This window comes from Mustela erminea, chromosome 1, assembly GCF_009829155.1.
Source record: "Mustela erminea isolate mMusErm1 chromosome 1, mMusErm1.Pri, whole genome shotgun sequence".
Classification (NCBI taxonomy): Eukaryota; Metazoa; Chordata; class Mammalia; order Carnivora; family Mustelidae; genus Mustela; species Mustela erminea.
In genome coordinates this window covers 49,336,309-49,350,829 of record NC_045614.1, presented here as the reverse complement: position 1 = coordinate 49,350,829, position 14,521 = coordinate 49,336,309, and the positions used below count along the sequence as shown (strand labels likewise).

Genomic DNA, 14,521 nt, shown 5'->3' with positions numbered 1-14,521 from the left:
AATAAAAAATGCAGTTATCAAAACTGATAAGGTATGTCTTTAGAGATTCACAAAGTGAACTATTAATGATGCCTATAAATCAAAGCATGCATGACACAAGCCCAGATTTAAGGTTTCTTTCCTAATCAGAGAATTTCTGGCTGAACTATACTGAGTATGTTTCCCTTAGAAACACTGTGGCTGAGACTGTAGTACTGAATGAGACAGACACGATCCCCTCTTAGAGTCTATGGGGCAAGACAGAAAACACTGACAACAGCAAATTATACTAGTATGTGACAAGTGCTGTGGGAGAAGACACTAAAAATACAACCAAGTGGGTAGACCCAAGGAAGTTTGGAGTATGCTTATATATAAACCTAGATATGGCATTTAGGATGAGACCTGTCAACAGTCAAGAGTTTTCTAGTCAAAGGTATGAAGAGTAAGAACACTTCAGTCAGATGGAAAAGTATAAAAAGGACCCAGTTCTCAAGTGAATTATTCAAATTAGAGCAAACAGTAAGGGACTGAGTTAAAATCATGGGATTTATACAAGCCCTGGCTCCCTTTTTCAGTTGCCACATGCAGATATACAATCTATTCACTAACACATAACATGTCTTGGTGAAACTGTAGTCTAACAGTCAAGTATTCAAAACCATGTCTTCAGGATTTATGACATCTTTCCTCATGAAAAGGACCTTTCCTGTGTGTGTGTGTGTTTGCCTTAACGGTCAGCTACACGTTTACTGTATCCAATATTTCCGTATGGGGAAGCCTCAATATTTATTGCCAGAATTCTGAAATGTGAAGATTCTATCTCATTTTTCAAAATCTCCCCAATGGCAACCAGCTGGCCAAACACTTGAACTCATTACTTCCATTTTGAGCTAATGAAACATGAAAGAATCTACTACAAGTACTATTTAATCGAACTGTTTTTGTCAAAATAAAGTTCCAAAGATTATTTGGCTAAATACTCTACCATCCAGATAATTTGCTTAACTTTGTTGTGGATAAGTCATTCAGAGTTGTCACTGTCATTTTTCTTCAAAGCAAAGAGCCCCCCATGATTAGTGTCTCATAATTTTAAACAATTTGTGCATTTTAGAGAGGGGCAGAGAGGAAGGACACGCACACTCAGCAGCACCGCCTCAGGTTTCTGTATGCAGCCTGCAATCCACACCATTACTCATTTCACAGAAGTAAGGTACCAGATTAAGTGCATATTCTCTTGTCTTCCTTTCTGCTACCGAAACTTAAAGGACTCCAGTTTCACACTTTTGAAAATATTCTCTTCAAAAATGGCAAAGTGTTATACATAAAGTCTTTACCAATTTACTTAATAGGCAGTAGGAATGTGAGAGTAGGGGTATGGTGATTATCTACAGTGTTGGTTTGATATGACAAAGACTGGAAAGGACATTAAAAGCCATAGACATGTGAAGACGGTCATTTGACCAATGCAATCTCTTCCTACCTGCCTCTTTGGAAATCTGTGTGAAGGATTCCACACCTTTCTCTCCATAACTCCCTTCAGATGCAAGGGTAGACACATAATTCCAGCCTAGGGCCTTCACAATGTCCACCATAGCCTGAGCTTGGAAGGAGTCGGGTGGGACCACACGAGAGAAGAAGTCGTAGCGTCGGTCATCACTTAACTCAGGTGCTGTTGATGCGTAACTGATCTGGGGAATCTGGAAAGAAAGGAAAGCACCACATGAGAAAGCACACGACCAGGATGTGAGAGACTCATTTATACTTAGGATAATTTGCTCAAAATACAGGGCTTGAGCTCCAAAGAGGATGTGTGTTTTAGCAAACAACACCCTGCAACTGTGAACCATCTAAATGCAACCAACTACTTTCAGACAGCACAAAAGGGTATACTTTTGTGCCTTGGCCTTTTGTTTCCTCCTCAGAGAGAAAGAGGATGGCATGGGAATCACATGAGTCTTGGTGCTTAGGAGAAAAGAGTTTGCAAACATTCTGACCAACACTTAGAATCATGCTTTACTTTTTTTTAACTTATATATTTATTTGAGAGAAAGAATGCAAGCAGGAGTAGGAGGGAGGGGCAGAGGGAGAGGGAAAAGCAGGCTCTCTGCTCAATGGGGAACCAGTCATAGGGTTTGATCCCTGGACCTTGCGATCATGACCTGAGCCAAAGGTAGGCGTTTAACCGACTGAACCACCAAGGTGCCCCCATGCTTTACTTCTTAAAAACTATTAGACACCACCACCACCACCACCACAAAAACACAACTGCCTAACTGGAATTTGTATAGAGATTGGTTTAGTTGACCCAGCTCATGAATATTGGTGGAAGTCATTAGACATCTAACATTGAGTACCAACCATCTGTGAAGAAACACCTAAGCGAGCTGCATGCATAATTTCATGTATTATTCATAAGAATATTATGAAGTAGCTAAGTAACACTCTGAGAACCAGGCCAGGGGGTTCCTTGCCACAAAGCCTTCTCTTCAGTAGTCCCTGTACTCTGGAGGGCCTTCCTCAAAATTTCTTAAGCTCCTCTTTGGGTGATGATAGAGGGCTGGCAGTTCTGCTTGTGTCAAGCCCATAGGGGTGCCTGATTCCCATTTTTCCATTTAGACAGTCCTCCAGTCCCTTACCCTGCATGGTATTAACCAGGTCTCCTAAAAGCTCTAGAACTTATACCTGTGAGGATCATCCTTAGCCCCAATAGCAGCCCCCTCATTCCAGAAGGGTAGCCTAACATGCAGATTTCTCCCATCACCTGATATAGCACTTGTTTCCTAAGATCGCATGAGATTAGGCTATCTAAGAAGGCCTGACATCCTGAATTTAGCTCAAATTATGTATACATAAAGAGGCCCTACAAAAAATGTTTGCTTGGGATTCCAAATACCCAAGAGGAAACCCCGAATTAGCCATCAGTTAGGACCCTGCCTAGGTCCTAACTTCAGGACCTCTAAACCACTTATGACTACAATACATTGTCCCCTCGGTCTTCTAACCTCAGCATGCAATAGACTATGATTGGTACCATTAATCTGCCTGTAAGAATGAGCAACTTCACAAAATTCTGCTTGCATATACTCCCCCCAGAACTTATTCTTGCTTTATCATATGGATTTCTGAAGTATCTACAGACCAGTTTTGATCTTTGCTCAAGCAAAGCCCAAAGGTCACTCTGCTCCAAAAATGCCAAAGTTACACTGGAGTCAATTCTTTGAGCCCTGAAAAATTCTACTCAGTGTTTATCTATTCCTCTCCTTCCAGTGCAGTTTGACTAAAGTAAACCCATTTACTGTTGTTTAAAGCTGGTTACCACCTCTGTAAAGCTCATTTTCCTAAGAACGTTCCTAGGTCATCATTACTCTACCAAGTCAGACAGCCCTGACAATAGATAATACCCACCAGGCAGCCCATACTTGATGCATTTTCCTCCTTGTCCACGGGGGGCACTGTCACTGATTCAAAGCCCAAAATCAGTGTGACAAAGTCAGCTGATAAGGAGAAACTCCTTGTAGTAGTAGGTGTTGTGAGGTGTAATGGAAATAAAATGGGATTTAGTATTGACAGGATCCAGAACCAAAGTCTGATGTTTCTCTTCATGACAGTGTGCTCTTGAGAAGTTGTTTTTTTTGTTGTTGTTGTTTGTTTGTTTGTTTTAAATTCAATGAGGTATCATTAATAAAAGGTTGTTTTGAGGGATAAGAATAATGATTATGCTATGCTTAGCATAATGCTGGGACGGACTGGTTGATTCATACATGGGGGTGATGATAATCAAAACAGACAACAGTGTGTCTTTCCTTACTAAGTTTACCCATTACTCATATTTGACTTCCCAAGTACTCCATGGCACATTATCACATACATTTCCCTTACTGTCTAAGGGAAGAACATTTTTTTATATATTTCTGTCATTATTGCTTTAGAAATAATGCCTATTATTTATCCAACTCTTTCTTACAGACAGTTATGTTCTAAAAGTTTCCTATGCATGAGTTTATCTAACCATCAGTAAATATTCTTTACTATATTAGATTACTACCTCATTTTATATAAGTGGAAATTGAGAGTTCAAAGTAGAATGTGACCTTGCCTCAAGTCACAAAGTTGTAAGAAAGAGAGCAGTACTCACATCTGAAACTATCCGGTGCGAACTTCTGAACTCTCTTCTGATACTTTGCTCTATTGCTGGTAAACCATTTTAATAAGAAGAATAAAACAAGGAAGGCAAGTAGATTTTTGGAGTTCACAGCACTGACTACAGAGCCACTAAATGTTTTTTAGTGATCATTCTTAGACCGTTACTCAAACATTTTATGTAAACACCTTGTTGAAGCCCATACAGATATCTTAGTAAAATGAGCTCCATATGTTTCATTTATCATTCCAAGCTTATGAATTTTAGGTAAGGAAAACATCAAATGAATAAAGACTTTGGGTGGGAAAAAAGGAAGGGATTAAAGGGAGGGACGAAGAGAGAGGGAGAGAGGAGAATAGTGGGGAGAGAGACAGACATTTTCATATAAGAAATAAAAAGGAAAGAAGCCAAGCATGTCAATACATTTCCATCAATTTCAACTTGTGGAAATGTGAAAGCTTCATGCTGTTGCACAGATGCCTTTGCTGCCAAAAGTCCTTTTCTACCTTTGAGACAGTGCTAATGAAGATACATCCAGCCCTCTACTTGAATTTGCATTTATGTAGCTGCTGTAAAAAATCAGAATTGTAAAGCGCTCCCAATACAAGTGCATTTTCTAAACTGTATCCCAAGTTGAGTGATGAAAATCCTGGTGAAACAATTTTTTCCCTCACTACCATGCATCCTTTCAAAGTGGTCACTATCTGGAGTCTATCTCTTTATCATAAATAAGACATATCTCCTGGTTTAAGACTCATATGCACCTTTAGGATCATGCACACGACTTATACACAGTGTACTTATTCCTGCATTATGCATATTTAGAATAAGGAATGAAAGAACAAACGGATTTCATTTCTGTGATAAAAATATAGCTGCATAAGGTATGCCTCCTCACAGTAAGAGGGGAGAGACTGCAAGAATTTATGTAACCTATGAAATATGATGCTACTTACTTAAGTAATGTGTTGCATATTTAGTTACTTGTTTTCAAAATAGTATTTAAGCACACCAAGTAATTATTTTGAACTGTATGTTATAATTGGTACCTACAACTGGCCAAATTATTTTTAGTCATCTCCCGTAATTGACCTTCACACTCTCCTTGATACAGTAGCAATACCTTCTCCTGCTACTGAAACCCTCCTGTCTATAGTAATGCAGAATTTATCTTTTGATGAAGTAAATTTAGTGTAATAATACTTTGGCTATAGAAAAGTAAATATTCGATTTCTCTTTGAGACTTCCTTTCTCTGATAAAACAAAAAACAAACCAAAAAAACCCACTAAAGTGTTTTTTTGAAAGATTTTATTTATTTATTTATTTGACAGAGAAAGATCACAAGGGGGGTGGAGGTGGGGCAGAGGGAGAGGGATAAGCAGACTCCCCACTGAACAGGGAGCCTAGACCTGGACCTGGACACTGGGCTCAGTCCCAGGATCCCAGGATTAAGACTTGAGCCAAAGGCAGATGCTTAACTGACTGAGCCACCCAGGTGCCCCAGGCACTTTTAATCTTTATCATAGGACTAAATTTTCATTTTATTTTATTATTCTCTACTCTTCATAAAAATTTGCCTATGACATAAATATGGTTTTGTTAATGATGAGTCCCAAAGAGGACTGGGGACATTTATAATCCATTGTAATTGTATGTATATGTTATAATGTATGAACTTGTACTTTTTCTTAGAAATATATATTATTTGTGAAAAATAGAGAAACAAAAGGAAAATAACTTTAATGACTTCATCCCTGTTAACATTTTATCTCTTTACCGTTTTTTGTTTGTGCATGTGGGTATGCACATACATATTATAAAGTATGAAAATGTGAGTCTTAATCTCTTCTTTCCTCCTCCCCTTACCCCCAGGCTTTCATTTCTCTTTCCCATTCTTTTTGGTTGTATAATATGCTCAGCTAAACCTGTTCTAAGCCTAATGTTCACTATTGAGTGCTTAAACATTTTCCAAGTTTTTGCCACTAGAAAAAAAAAAAAAAGAAGATGAATCCTCAAAGTTAATTTTGTGTAGATATCCATGAGCATTTTCCTAGAATATTGTTCAAGTCCCTACCCTCACCAATGTGACAGAAATATTTGAAGCTTACCTTTAAATATTTCCCTATATGGGAATTATTTGGGATTATTGTAGAAGGTAGACCAGCAATCTATAGTGACTTCTCTTAAATGGTTAACTACTTGCCCCAGCAACATATATTAAATAATTAATCATTTTTTATTGATGAGAAAGACCATCTCCTGTCATGTATTAAATTCTTAAGTATCCTTTGATCTTTGGAGTGTATTCTCATTTCACTTTTCTATCTTCCACGTCTTGGGGCAGTATTTTATTATTTTAGTTCTTATAAGCATAGAGGATTTAGGGCTCTATTAGTTGGAATGTATCCTCTATTCATAGGTGTTCTTTTATTTTTTTTTTTTTTTTTTTTTTTTTTTTTGTCAGAGAGAGCGAGCGAGAGTGAGCACAGGCAGACAGAGTGGAAGGCAGAGTCAGAGGGAGAAGCAGGCTCCCCGCGGAGCAAGGAGCCCGATGCGGGACTCGATCCCAGGACGCTGGGATCATGACCTGAGCCGAAGGCAGCTGCTTAACCAACTGAGCCACCCAGGCGTCCCGCATAGGTGTTCTTTTAAAAATGACCACAGGCAATCACACACATTTAATTTTCTAGCTGAAATTTTAGCATAATTTTTTTCAAGTTCATAATAAAGTTTCATTAAGATTTTGACGAGAATTACATTATATTTATAAATTAATTTGGGAAGAATTGATACATATATAATATTTTATTTTCCCCATGAGAAAATAACTATTTTCATCCATTCTGTTGTTCATTTTTTTCTCTTAGTAAAATTTTATGACTGCCTCCATATAGGCACACTATTATCTTTATTTCTGGATAATTGGTATTAACTTTATTTGTAGATAATTGTTATTTTTATTGCATTATGAATGATATAACATTTTCATTTTGTTTTCTATTTATTGCTAGTATACAGGAATCTATTAATTTTGTATATTTACTTTGTGACTTACACCCCTGTTAAAATTCTTATTAGTTTTAATAGCTTTCAGTTTATTTCCTTGGGATTTTCAGGTAGGGAAGTTATATTATAAAAATTCATTTAGTTTTATTTTCTAATTACACCAGCTAAAATATCCAGGAAAACAAAAATGATAATGGTGAAAACAGTTTCCCTTTTTCACATTTCTCAAACTGAGCATCTGAAGTCAACTAGTGTTTATTTTTATTTCTTATCTTAAGAAATATATAGTCAAATGAAGAATTAAGACTGTCAGTTAAAATCTTATTTTACAAAACAAAACAAAGCAGTGTTTAGATAGAACTCATGGTACTCTAAGTGTCTTCAAAGAGTAGATAAAGCATCCACCTCCACCAAGTCTCTTTTTTAAAGAAAATCTCAATTTCTCTAATTATTTCTCCCAAGGTATGAATCAGGTGACAATAATTACAAGATGGAAACTAGTTTCAAGTAATCAAGTTTTTGAGCTATTCTCACACCTAAAAATTGTCATTTGAAAGCTATGTAGAAACCAAATTCCTTGACCCTTTTTTAAACAGTGAAAAGCAAACAAAATATAAACAGCAATAAAACCATCATTCTTCAAGTTATGAGATGTGACATTTCTCAAACCCAGATATTACTCTTAAAATAGAAAAGAGAACAACAACCATACAAAATCCCAATTCACTCTGGTCTTACTTTAACCTTTAAACTATGTATGCACATTTACAATTCTAAGAATTCCTATAAATCTAAGAGAAGTAAGACCAGGGGGAAACTAATTTCAAGAATTTTCAAGAATAATTAAATGGGCATTTAAACAACTTATATCCTCTTTATCTTCTAAAAAATTCAAGTTCATTTGTATCTAACAAATGCAGTGACTGTGGTACCTGATTTGTTTGGCATACAGACAGAGTAATCAAGTTAATTCACATCCATTTCCTGGTACTCACAATCACTAGGAGGCCCGCAAGGCTCTCTCCTAGCCTCCAATGTTCTCCCTAGAAAGCCAGAGTTCATGGGAAGGTCAACTGATGAGTTTTGAAACGCTGTGGTTTTCCTTCCGAAATAAGTGTCACAACTTTCAGTATGCTGTTAGTTACCTGTGTAATTATCTGTTTATTCTTCTCTCTTTTTCTGGAGAAAACTCACCCCCATGGAGAACAAGGACCTTGTTCATCTTCGCCACTAGATAGCACTGTGAATGAGTAAGCCAGCAAATGAATGAATAGAATAATCATAAGAGAACAGAATCGTCATCTGCTTGGTTGGTGTGGGCCGAGAGACCCACAGGAGTTGGGAGTTATCCAAGTCTTTGGTGGACCTGTGACTGACAGGTTTAGGCATGGACGCAAATGCCTTCTTTTGCCCTTTTTTTCCCCCTTGGCACACTATTCCCTAGGATTTCCCTCCTCTTCATTGGAATGTAGAATAAGCTGACATTAGTTGGGGATTCAAAGGTAAAGGGAACTTAGGAAATCATTTAGACTGTTCATTCTATTTTTTTTTCTCTTAGACCTAAGATTTGATAATTCTGGGCACCACTGGGCAGTGCCCAGAGTTCAGTCTAACTCTGCAAAATATACTTAAATTTATCATTTTAAATAGGGTCATTCTGCCCTGCTGTCTCCTTAGCTTTTCTGCCTTCCCTAACTAGGCTTGGATGTCAGATGCAAGAAGCAATTAGTATTTGGCATCCCATGTCCTTGGTTCTAGTTAAATGTCTTTGTTCAATGTTAACATTGTCATAAGCAAATTAAAATAGGGGGTAAAAAAGGTAATAAATTAAACAAATCTAGAGAAAATAATTCTATGCCCTGTCTAATAGAAAATCAAATGAATGTGTGATGTACTTTCACTTTTCAAGTGTTGACAAGATTGAAATCTACTAAATTTAATTTATCCCATAATTACTGCAAAGTTAAACATTTCTAAGCAAAGGGATACCTTGGGCTTGGAATAAACACTCTTTTAAGCATCACCTTAGTGTCCAAATCTGCCAAAATAACTGAAAACCCAAATCCAGATTTGGACTGGATTACTCTAATGTTTTTAATCAAACTGTTACCATTAATCCAACGTAAACTTGATACTCTTTAAAATAAATTCTTAAATATTTACAAAATGAAAGACCCATTTCACTTATTTAGAAAAAATGAAAGATCTGAAATTGGTTTGATGCATTTTGAACTTCTTCTTTATATTAGAAGGACTGCCTATGACCAGGTTGGTTACCTGGAAACTTATTTTTGTAAAACTGAATGAGGTTTATGGTTCCATGTTCCTGGGAAATCTGCACAGCAAGGAAAGGAAATACAAAATGTACTAATGCTTGTTCCAGAGGGCAGTTTCCATAAAACTTCTTAAAGACAATTTTTTGAACGTATCATGTGCAATTAAGATAATGCTTCAGTGTACCTGTTGAGATATTAATGAACTCCCAGTGGGGCATTATTAAGTTCACAGTTAGCAGTAATTTCACTCTTAGTTCTTATTAAGCTTTATTGATATGGATCTGGAAAAAGGGGAAATGAATAAATAAACCTTCCAGGTTCATTCTTTGAAGCATTCTTTTCAATTTATACTTATCTCTTCCCTCAATATCTCAGCTCATATAAGGATGGTTGGACTTCAATCCTGATTTTTGGTGGTATTTATTTATTTCAAAGTACTGAGTAATGATTAATAACTTTCAATTTGTCTAATATCTGGAGTTTCATTCAACTTTAAATTACTCACAACAGAGATTATCATCAAGTATTTCAACTGTTTTTCCTTCATCTTTCATTTCTTTAATTGCATAACACCAAACACCTTCAACATTTCCTGGGTGGTAATAACCATCTTGGCAACCAAGTAGTTCTATGTGTGGATTGCAAGCCAAATTTGTATAATACATGTTTCAAGAAATTTATCTCTAATTTGTTTTATTACAATTTCTTTATTAAATCTCCCTATATATTGGGCTTTTAGATGTGTGATACTTTATATATGTAACCTCATGAACTTTGGCAACAACCCTTAATAGATAAAAATATTACCATCATGAATTTCATTGTTTTGCCTTCTTCTCTCCAAGTTTCTAGAATTGCGGTAAAGATGACCGTATTTCAGAATCCAGATGTTGGCACATGTGGCCAAATAGAACACATTATTCATATAGCCATTGAGTCAAGGGGAACAACATCACCTGATCTAGACTAATGTGAATAAATGAGATGTAATATAAAGGCAAAGTGAGGCAACCTAATATTTTACACCTCTCATAGTTGGCAAATGTTAAGAACGGTTAGGAGATGTCCTTGGAACATCTGTGTGTCACTTAGAACATGTATATCCACTGCATTTTAAATTCAAGTTTTAGAATAATCCTCATTTTTTAATTTTATTATTTTTTATTTTCAATTTTTTAATTTAAATTCAATTAACTAACATATAATGTATTATTGATTTCAAAGGTAGAGGTCAGTGAGTCATTAGTCATATCCAGTGCTCATTACATCAAGTGCCCTCCTTAATGCCCATCAAACAGTTACTTCATTCCCCCACCCATCTCCCCTCCAGCAACTCTCAGTTTATTTGCTATGATTAAGAGTCTCTAATCGCTTGTCTCCCTCTCTGGTTTCATCTTGTTTTATTTTTTTTCCTCTCTTCTCCTATGATTCTGTTTTGCTTAATAAATTCCACATACGAGTGAGATCACATGATAATTATCTTTCTCTGATTGACTTATTCCGCTTAGCATAATACACTTTAGTTCCATCCACGGCACTACAAATGCCAAGGTTTCATTTTTGATGGCTGCATAATATTCCATCATATATCCATACCACTTCTTCTTTATCCATTCATCTGTCAATGGACATCTGGGATCTTTCCATAGTTGGGCTATTGTGGACATTGTTGCTGTAAACCTTGGGGTACAGGTGTTCTAATCTTCAAACTCTATCTTGGCATAAGGTCCTCCAGCATTCAGGACTTCTGTTAAGTAGCTATGCTCTTTTTTTCTTTAGACAATGCTTTGAAGATTTAGTTAACTTTGGACCAAGCTGATCCATACTTTCAAAGGACTCAGTGATTGGTTCTATGATGGACTTTCATTTTTTTTTTTTAATCTAAATCTGGAAAATATATACTGGTTTAGTAATTCCTATCTACTCTGATCTTTAAGAGTCACCCATCTACCTCCCCAGCCATGTTCCGAGTGGGAAGCCCTACTTTATGTAGACATGAAAACACCAAAGTAGGAGAGGGACAGGATCTAGATTGGAGCCTCTCCTTATTTTTCTACCTGTTTGTATTCATTTCCTTCTCTGCACTGCCTGGATGCGCACAAGGGAAACAAGAGGGTGATATTTTCTTAAGGGTCCTGAGACCATCATAATTTTGTTGAAGTCACATTCTTGACATCCTGATTCTAATAAATTAGTGTATACAGTCCCTGGCAGGGGTGCGGGGACACGTCTATCCACACTTCTTATGACCATAAATACCCAAGAAGGGGCACCTGGGTGGATTAGCGGTTAAACATCCAGCTCTTGACTTCAGCTCAGGTCATTGTCTCAGGGTCATGAGATCAAGCCCTACATCAAGCTCCATGCTCAGTGGAGAGTCTGCTTGAGATTCTCTCATTCCCTCTCTAAAATAAATAAACAAATCTTAAAAAAAAAAAAAAGACAAAAAAAAGAGAAAGCTGGAACTTTTAGATGGTTAACAGGAGCCAAAACAGCGATAACACATGTTATTCCCATCAAGATAGACAAGCTCACCAGGGTTATTTTTCTACCCATAAAATAGGGTTAATTGTATAAGCCCAAGCTACATCACAGGGTAAAAGTGAAAGAGCTACAAAACAAAAATTTGACATGTCATACGTGGCATGCAATGCTGTTTTGTCTGGTGATAATTTGCTTAAAGAAGCATCCTACTTAAAAGTGTGTCTGGGGATATATATGTATATAGTCTACAGACATGATCTCTAAGGACTTTTGTAGATTAGATAAATATCTCCACCCACATTTCCATAGCATTCAATGACAAAGTTAATGGAGACCTTTCTGATACCCCTAACATAGCACCATAGAAGTCATCAGCATATGCTTTACTAGAGAAACAGAGGAAAATGGGGGGGGGAGTTTTATAACCTTTCAGCCTTCTTCATGATCCTACACATCTATAAGTTACGTCTGGCCAGTATTCCTGCAGACAACCACATATTAAGAAAAAAAAAAAAAAAGTAACCAAAGTAAGTCTTACTTCAACATTTCTCATATTTATTAGATATGATCCTAGATCTCTTTGAGGCCATGGCGGCCAGAGTCTCACATCTAGAGTGTGGTTTACCAAACACCAAAGGCTGACTTTTGAGGTATTCCACTAGCAATATAAATGTCAACTGTCTATAGAATGGGATTCCTTAACTTTGCTGCTATTGACTTCTGGGATCAGATAATTCTCTCTTGCGGTACAGGGAGGGATCATCTTGGGTGGTGTAGGATGGTTAGTGTCGTCCTTGACCTCTGTCACTAGGTGCCAGTAGCACAACCTGCAGCTGTCACAGTCAAAGATGACTGCAGACAACACAAAATATTGCCATCTGTGTGTGTGTATGTGTTGGGGCAGTCAGAGGGGGCCAGTCAGGGGGTGAAAAATTGCTTCAGTTGAACCAGTTGAGGTTTGTGTGTGGAAAGGACAATTGTAGTCACAACACTGTGGTCACAAAATAAAAATGAAGAGATATTTTTAATGTCTTGCCAACTCAGCTTTACATATTTCCCCCTCTACCTGTCAATCTTTCCCAATTATCAGAGCTCTGTGCATTTCCCTGTCACCTTCAATTATCTGGTCTCTCAAAAGAATGCATGGAGATAAGCAACCCACATGCTCAGTCCTTCACATGGACATGGCCAGAAACTTCTTAAAGTGAAAAAGAAAATAAAATGAAATCCAAACTTATTTTCTCTCTGAGAACCATTGCCACCTTTATAATTATGTTCTAGTCCAGTAAAATGGAGTATTGAAAATGGACTACTACAGTTAATTGATGTTGTAGTAAACTATGCGCCATGGTCTATGTGAATTTCAGTTTTCAAGAAGTTAGGGCACAAAAAAGTGCACTAAACAGAAATGCTATTGAACATGACACAATCTTTGCTTAATGACTTAGGAGCCTTTTCGGGGTCTGGCGGGCTCTAGGTACGTTAATTCTCATTGTATAAGACTACAGATGTAGATGTTCCAGAAGGTGAAGTTAAATCTGTGCTGATCCTTTGATTCCCTGAAAGGGACAAAAATTTACTAGACAAAAATTCCTTATTTACTTTTTTTCTCTTCTACAAGGGAGGGAAAGCTATGCTGTTTATTTTAGCTTTTATATGGCTTATATTCTGAGTAAACAAGAATTTAGGAACTATTTATTAATACAAATAGGATGAATTATCAGATTCCTGCATAATAAATATCATTTAATTTAGTTAATATGATACTATACTAGCACTGTATGACTAGAATTTTTTTTTATTTGTAAATTTAGGAATTGTAGGTATAAGAATTAAGAAGATAGACCAGCTTTAAGGAGTGTGATGATTTAATATGTAAATATATTTGAAACCACTTTGGTGGGGGAACTGGTCTAAATGAAATACAGAAATGTCAGTATTTAAATTCAAAATTTGAAGGCGATATGACCAAGATGGGCTGTTCAAGCTAATTGGAAGACAGGAGGCAGATAGCCCCCAGCAAAGGAACGAAAGAAAGTCTCTGATGAAAACAATGCATAAAGTAAGACATGGGATTCTTTTGAAGAAAGCAGAGGAACTTGCATGACTTGAGAGTAGAATCCATAATTTCACTTGCTTTAAAACTGGAGAAAGAATAGGGCAAAATGATGAAATAAAATGAATACCTATCTGAGTTTATTTTGTTTCTTCTATTATAGTAATAACTTTTACACACTAATAAAATACACAGAACCTTTCTGACATCCATTAGTGTACTCTCAGAAGAATAATAAGGGGACATAAAGGAAGAAATCTCAAGAGTTACTAGTCCCAGGTACTTGGTGTGTAATAACTGAAATGTTCCTTTCATCAACAATGTGTCACTGATCCTTCAACAAAGTCTCTAGGACAGAAGTTTTTCATGGTTTCACCTGACACCTAAAGAGGGGTATTCCCTATTGTTTGGGGAAATGAGGAATTTGGTCACTTTGCTAATAGGTATATCTCCTGCCTATAGAACTCAAGCATTGGAAGAAGCAGTAAAGCCTATAGAACTCAAGCATTGGAAGAAGCAGTAAAGCATTTGTCTTTTTTTTTTTTTCTTTCCAGTCCTTCTTCCTAGTTCCTGGA

General features: G+C 36.7%; 1 protein-coding gene across 6 annotated transcripts in view; it reads right to left on the bottom strand.

Annotated features, from left to right (window-relative positions):
- The window catches only part of GRM7 (glutamate metabotropic receptor 7), an 888,308-nt gene that overhangs the window by 606,759 nt on the left and 267,028 nt on the right, over positions 1 to 14,521 (bottom strand). For all 6 annotated transcript variants that reach the window (XR_004281484.1, XR_004281485.1, XM_032325977.1 and 3 more), the window contains exon 2: positions 1,463 to 1,679. Coding sequence is in view for 4 of the 6 variants with exons in the window: in XM_032325977.1 (XP_032181868.1) it covers positions 1,463 to 1,679 (217 nt within the window). In the remaining 2 variants the exon portion in view is untranslated. The remainder of the gene's footprint in view (positions 1 to 1,462; positions 1,680 to 14,521) is intronic.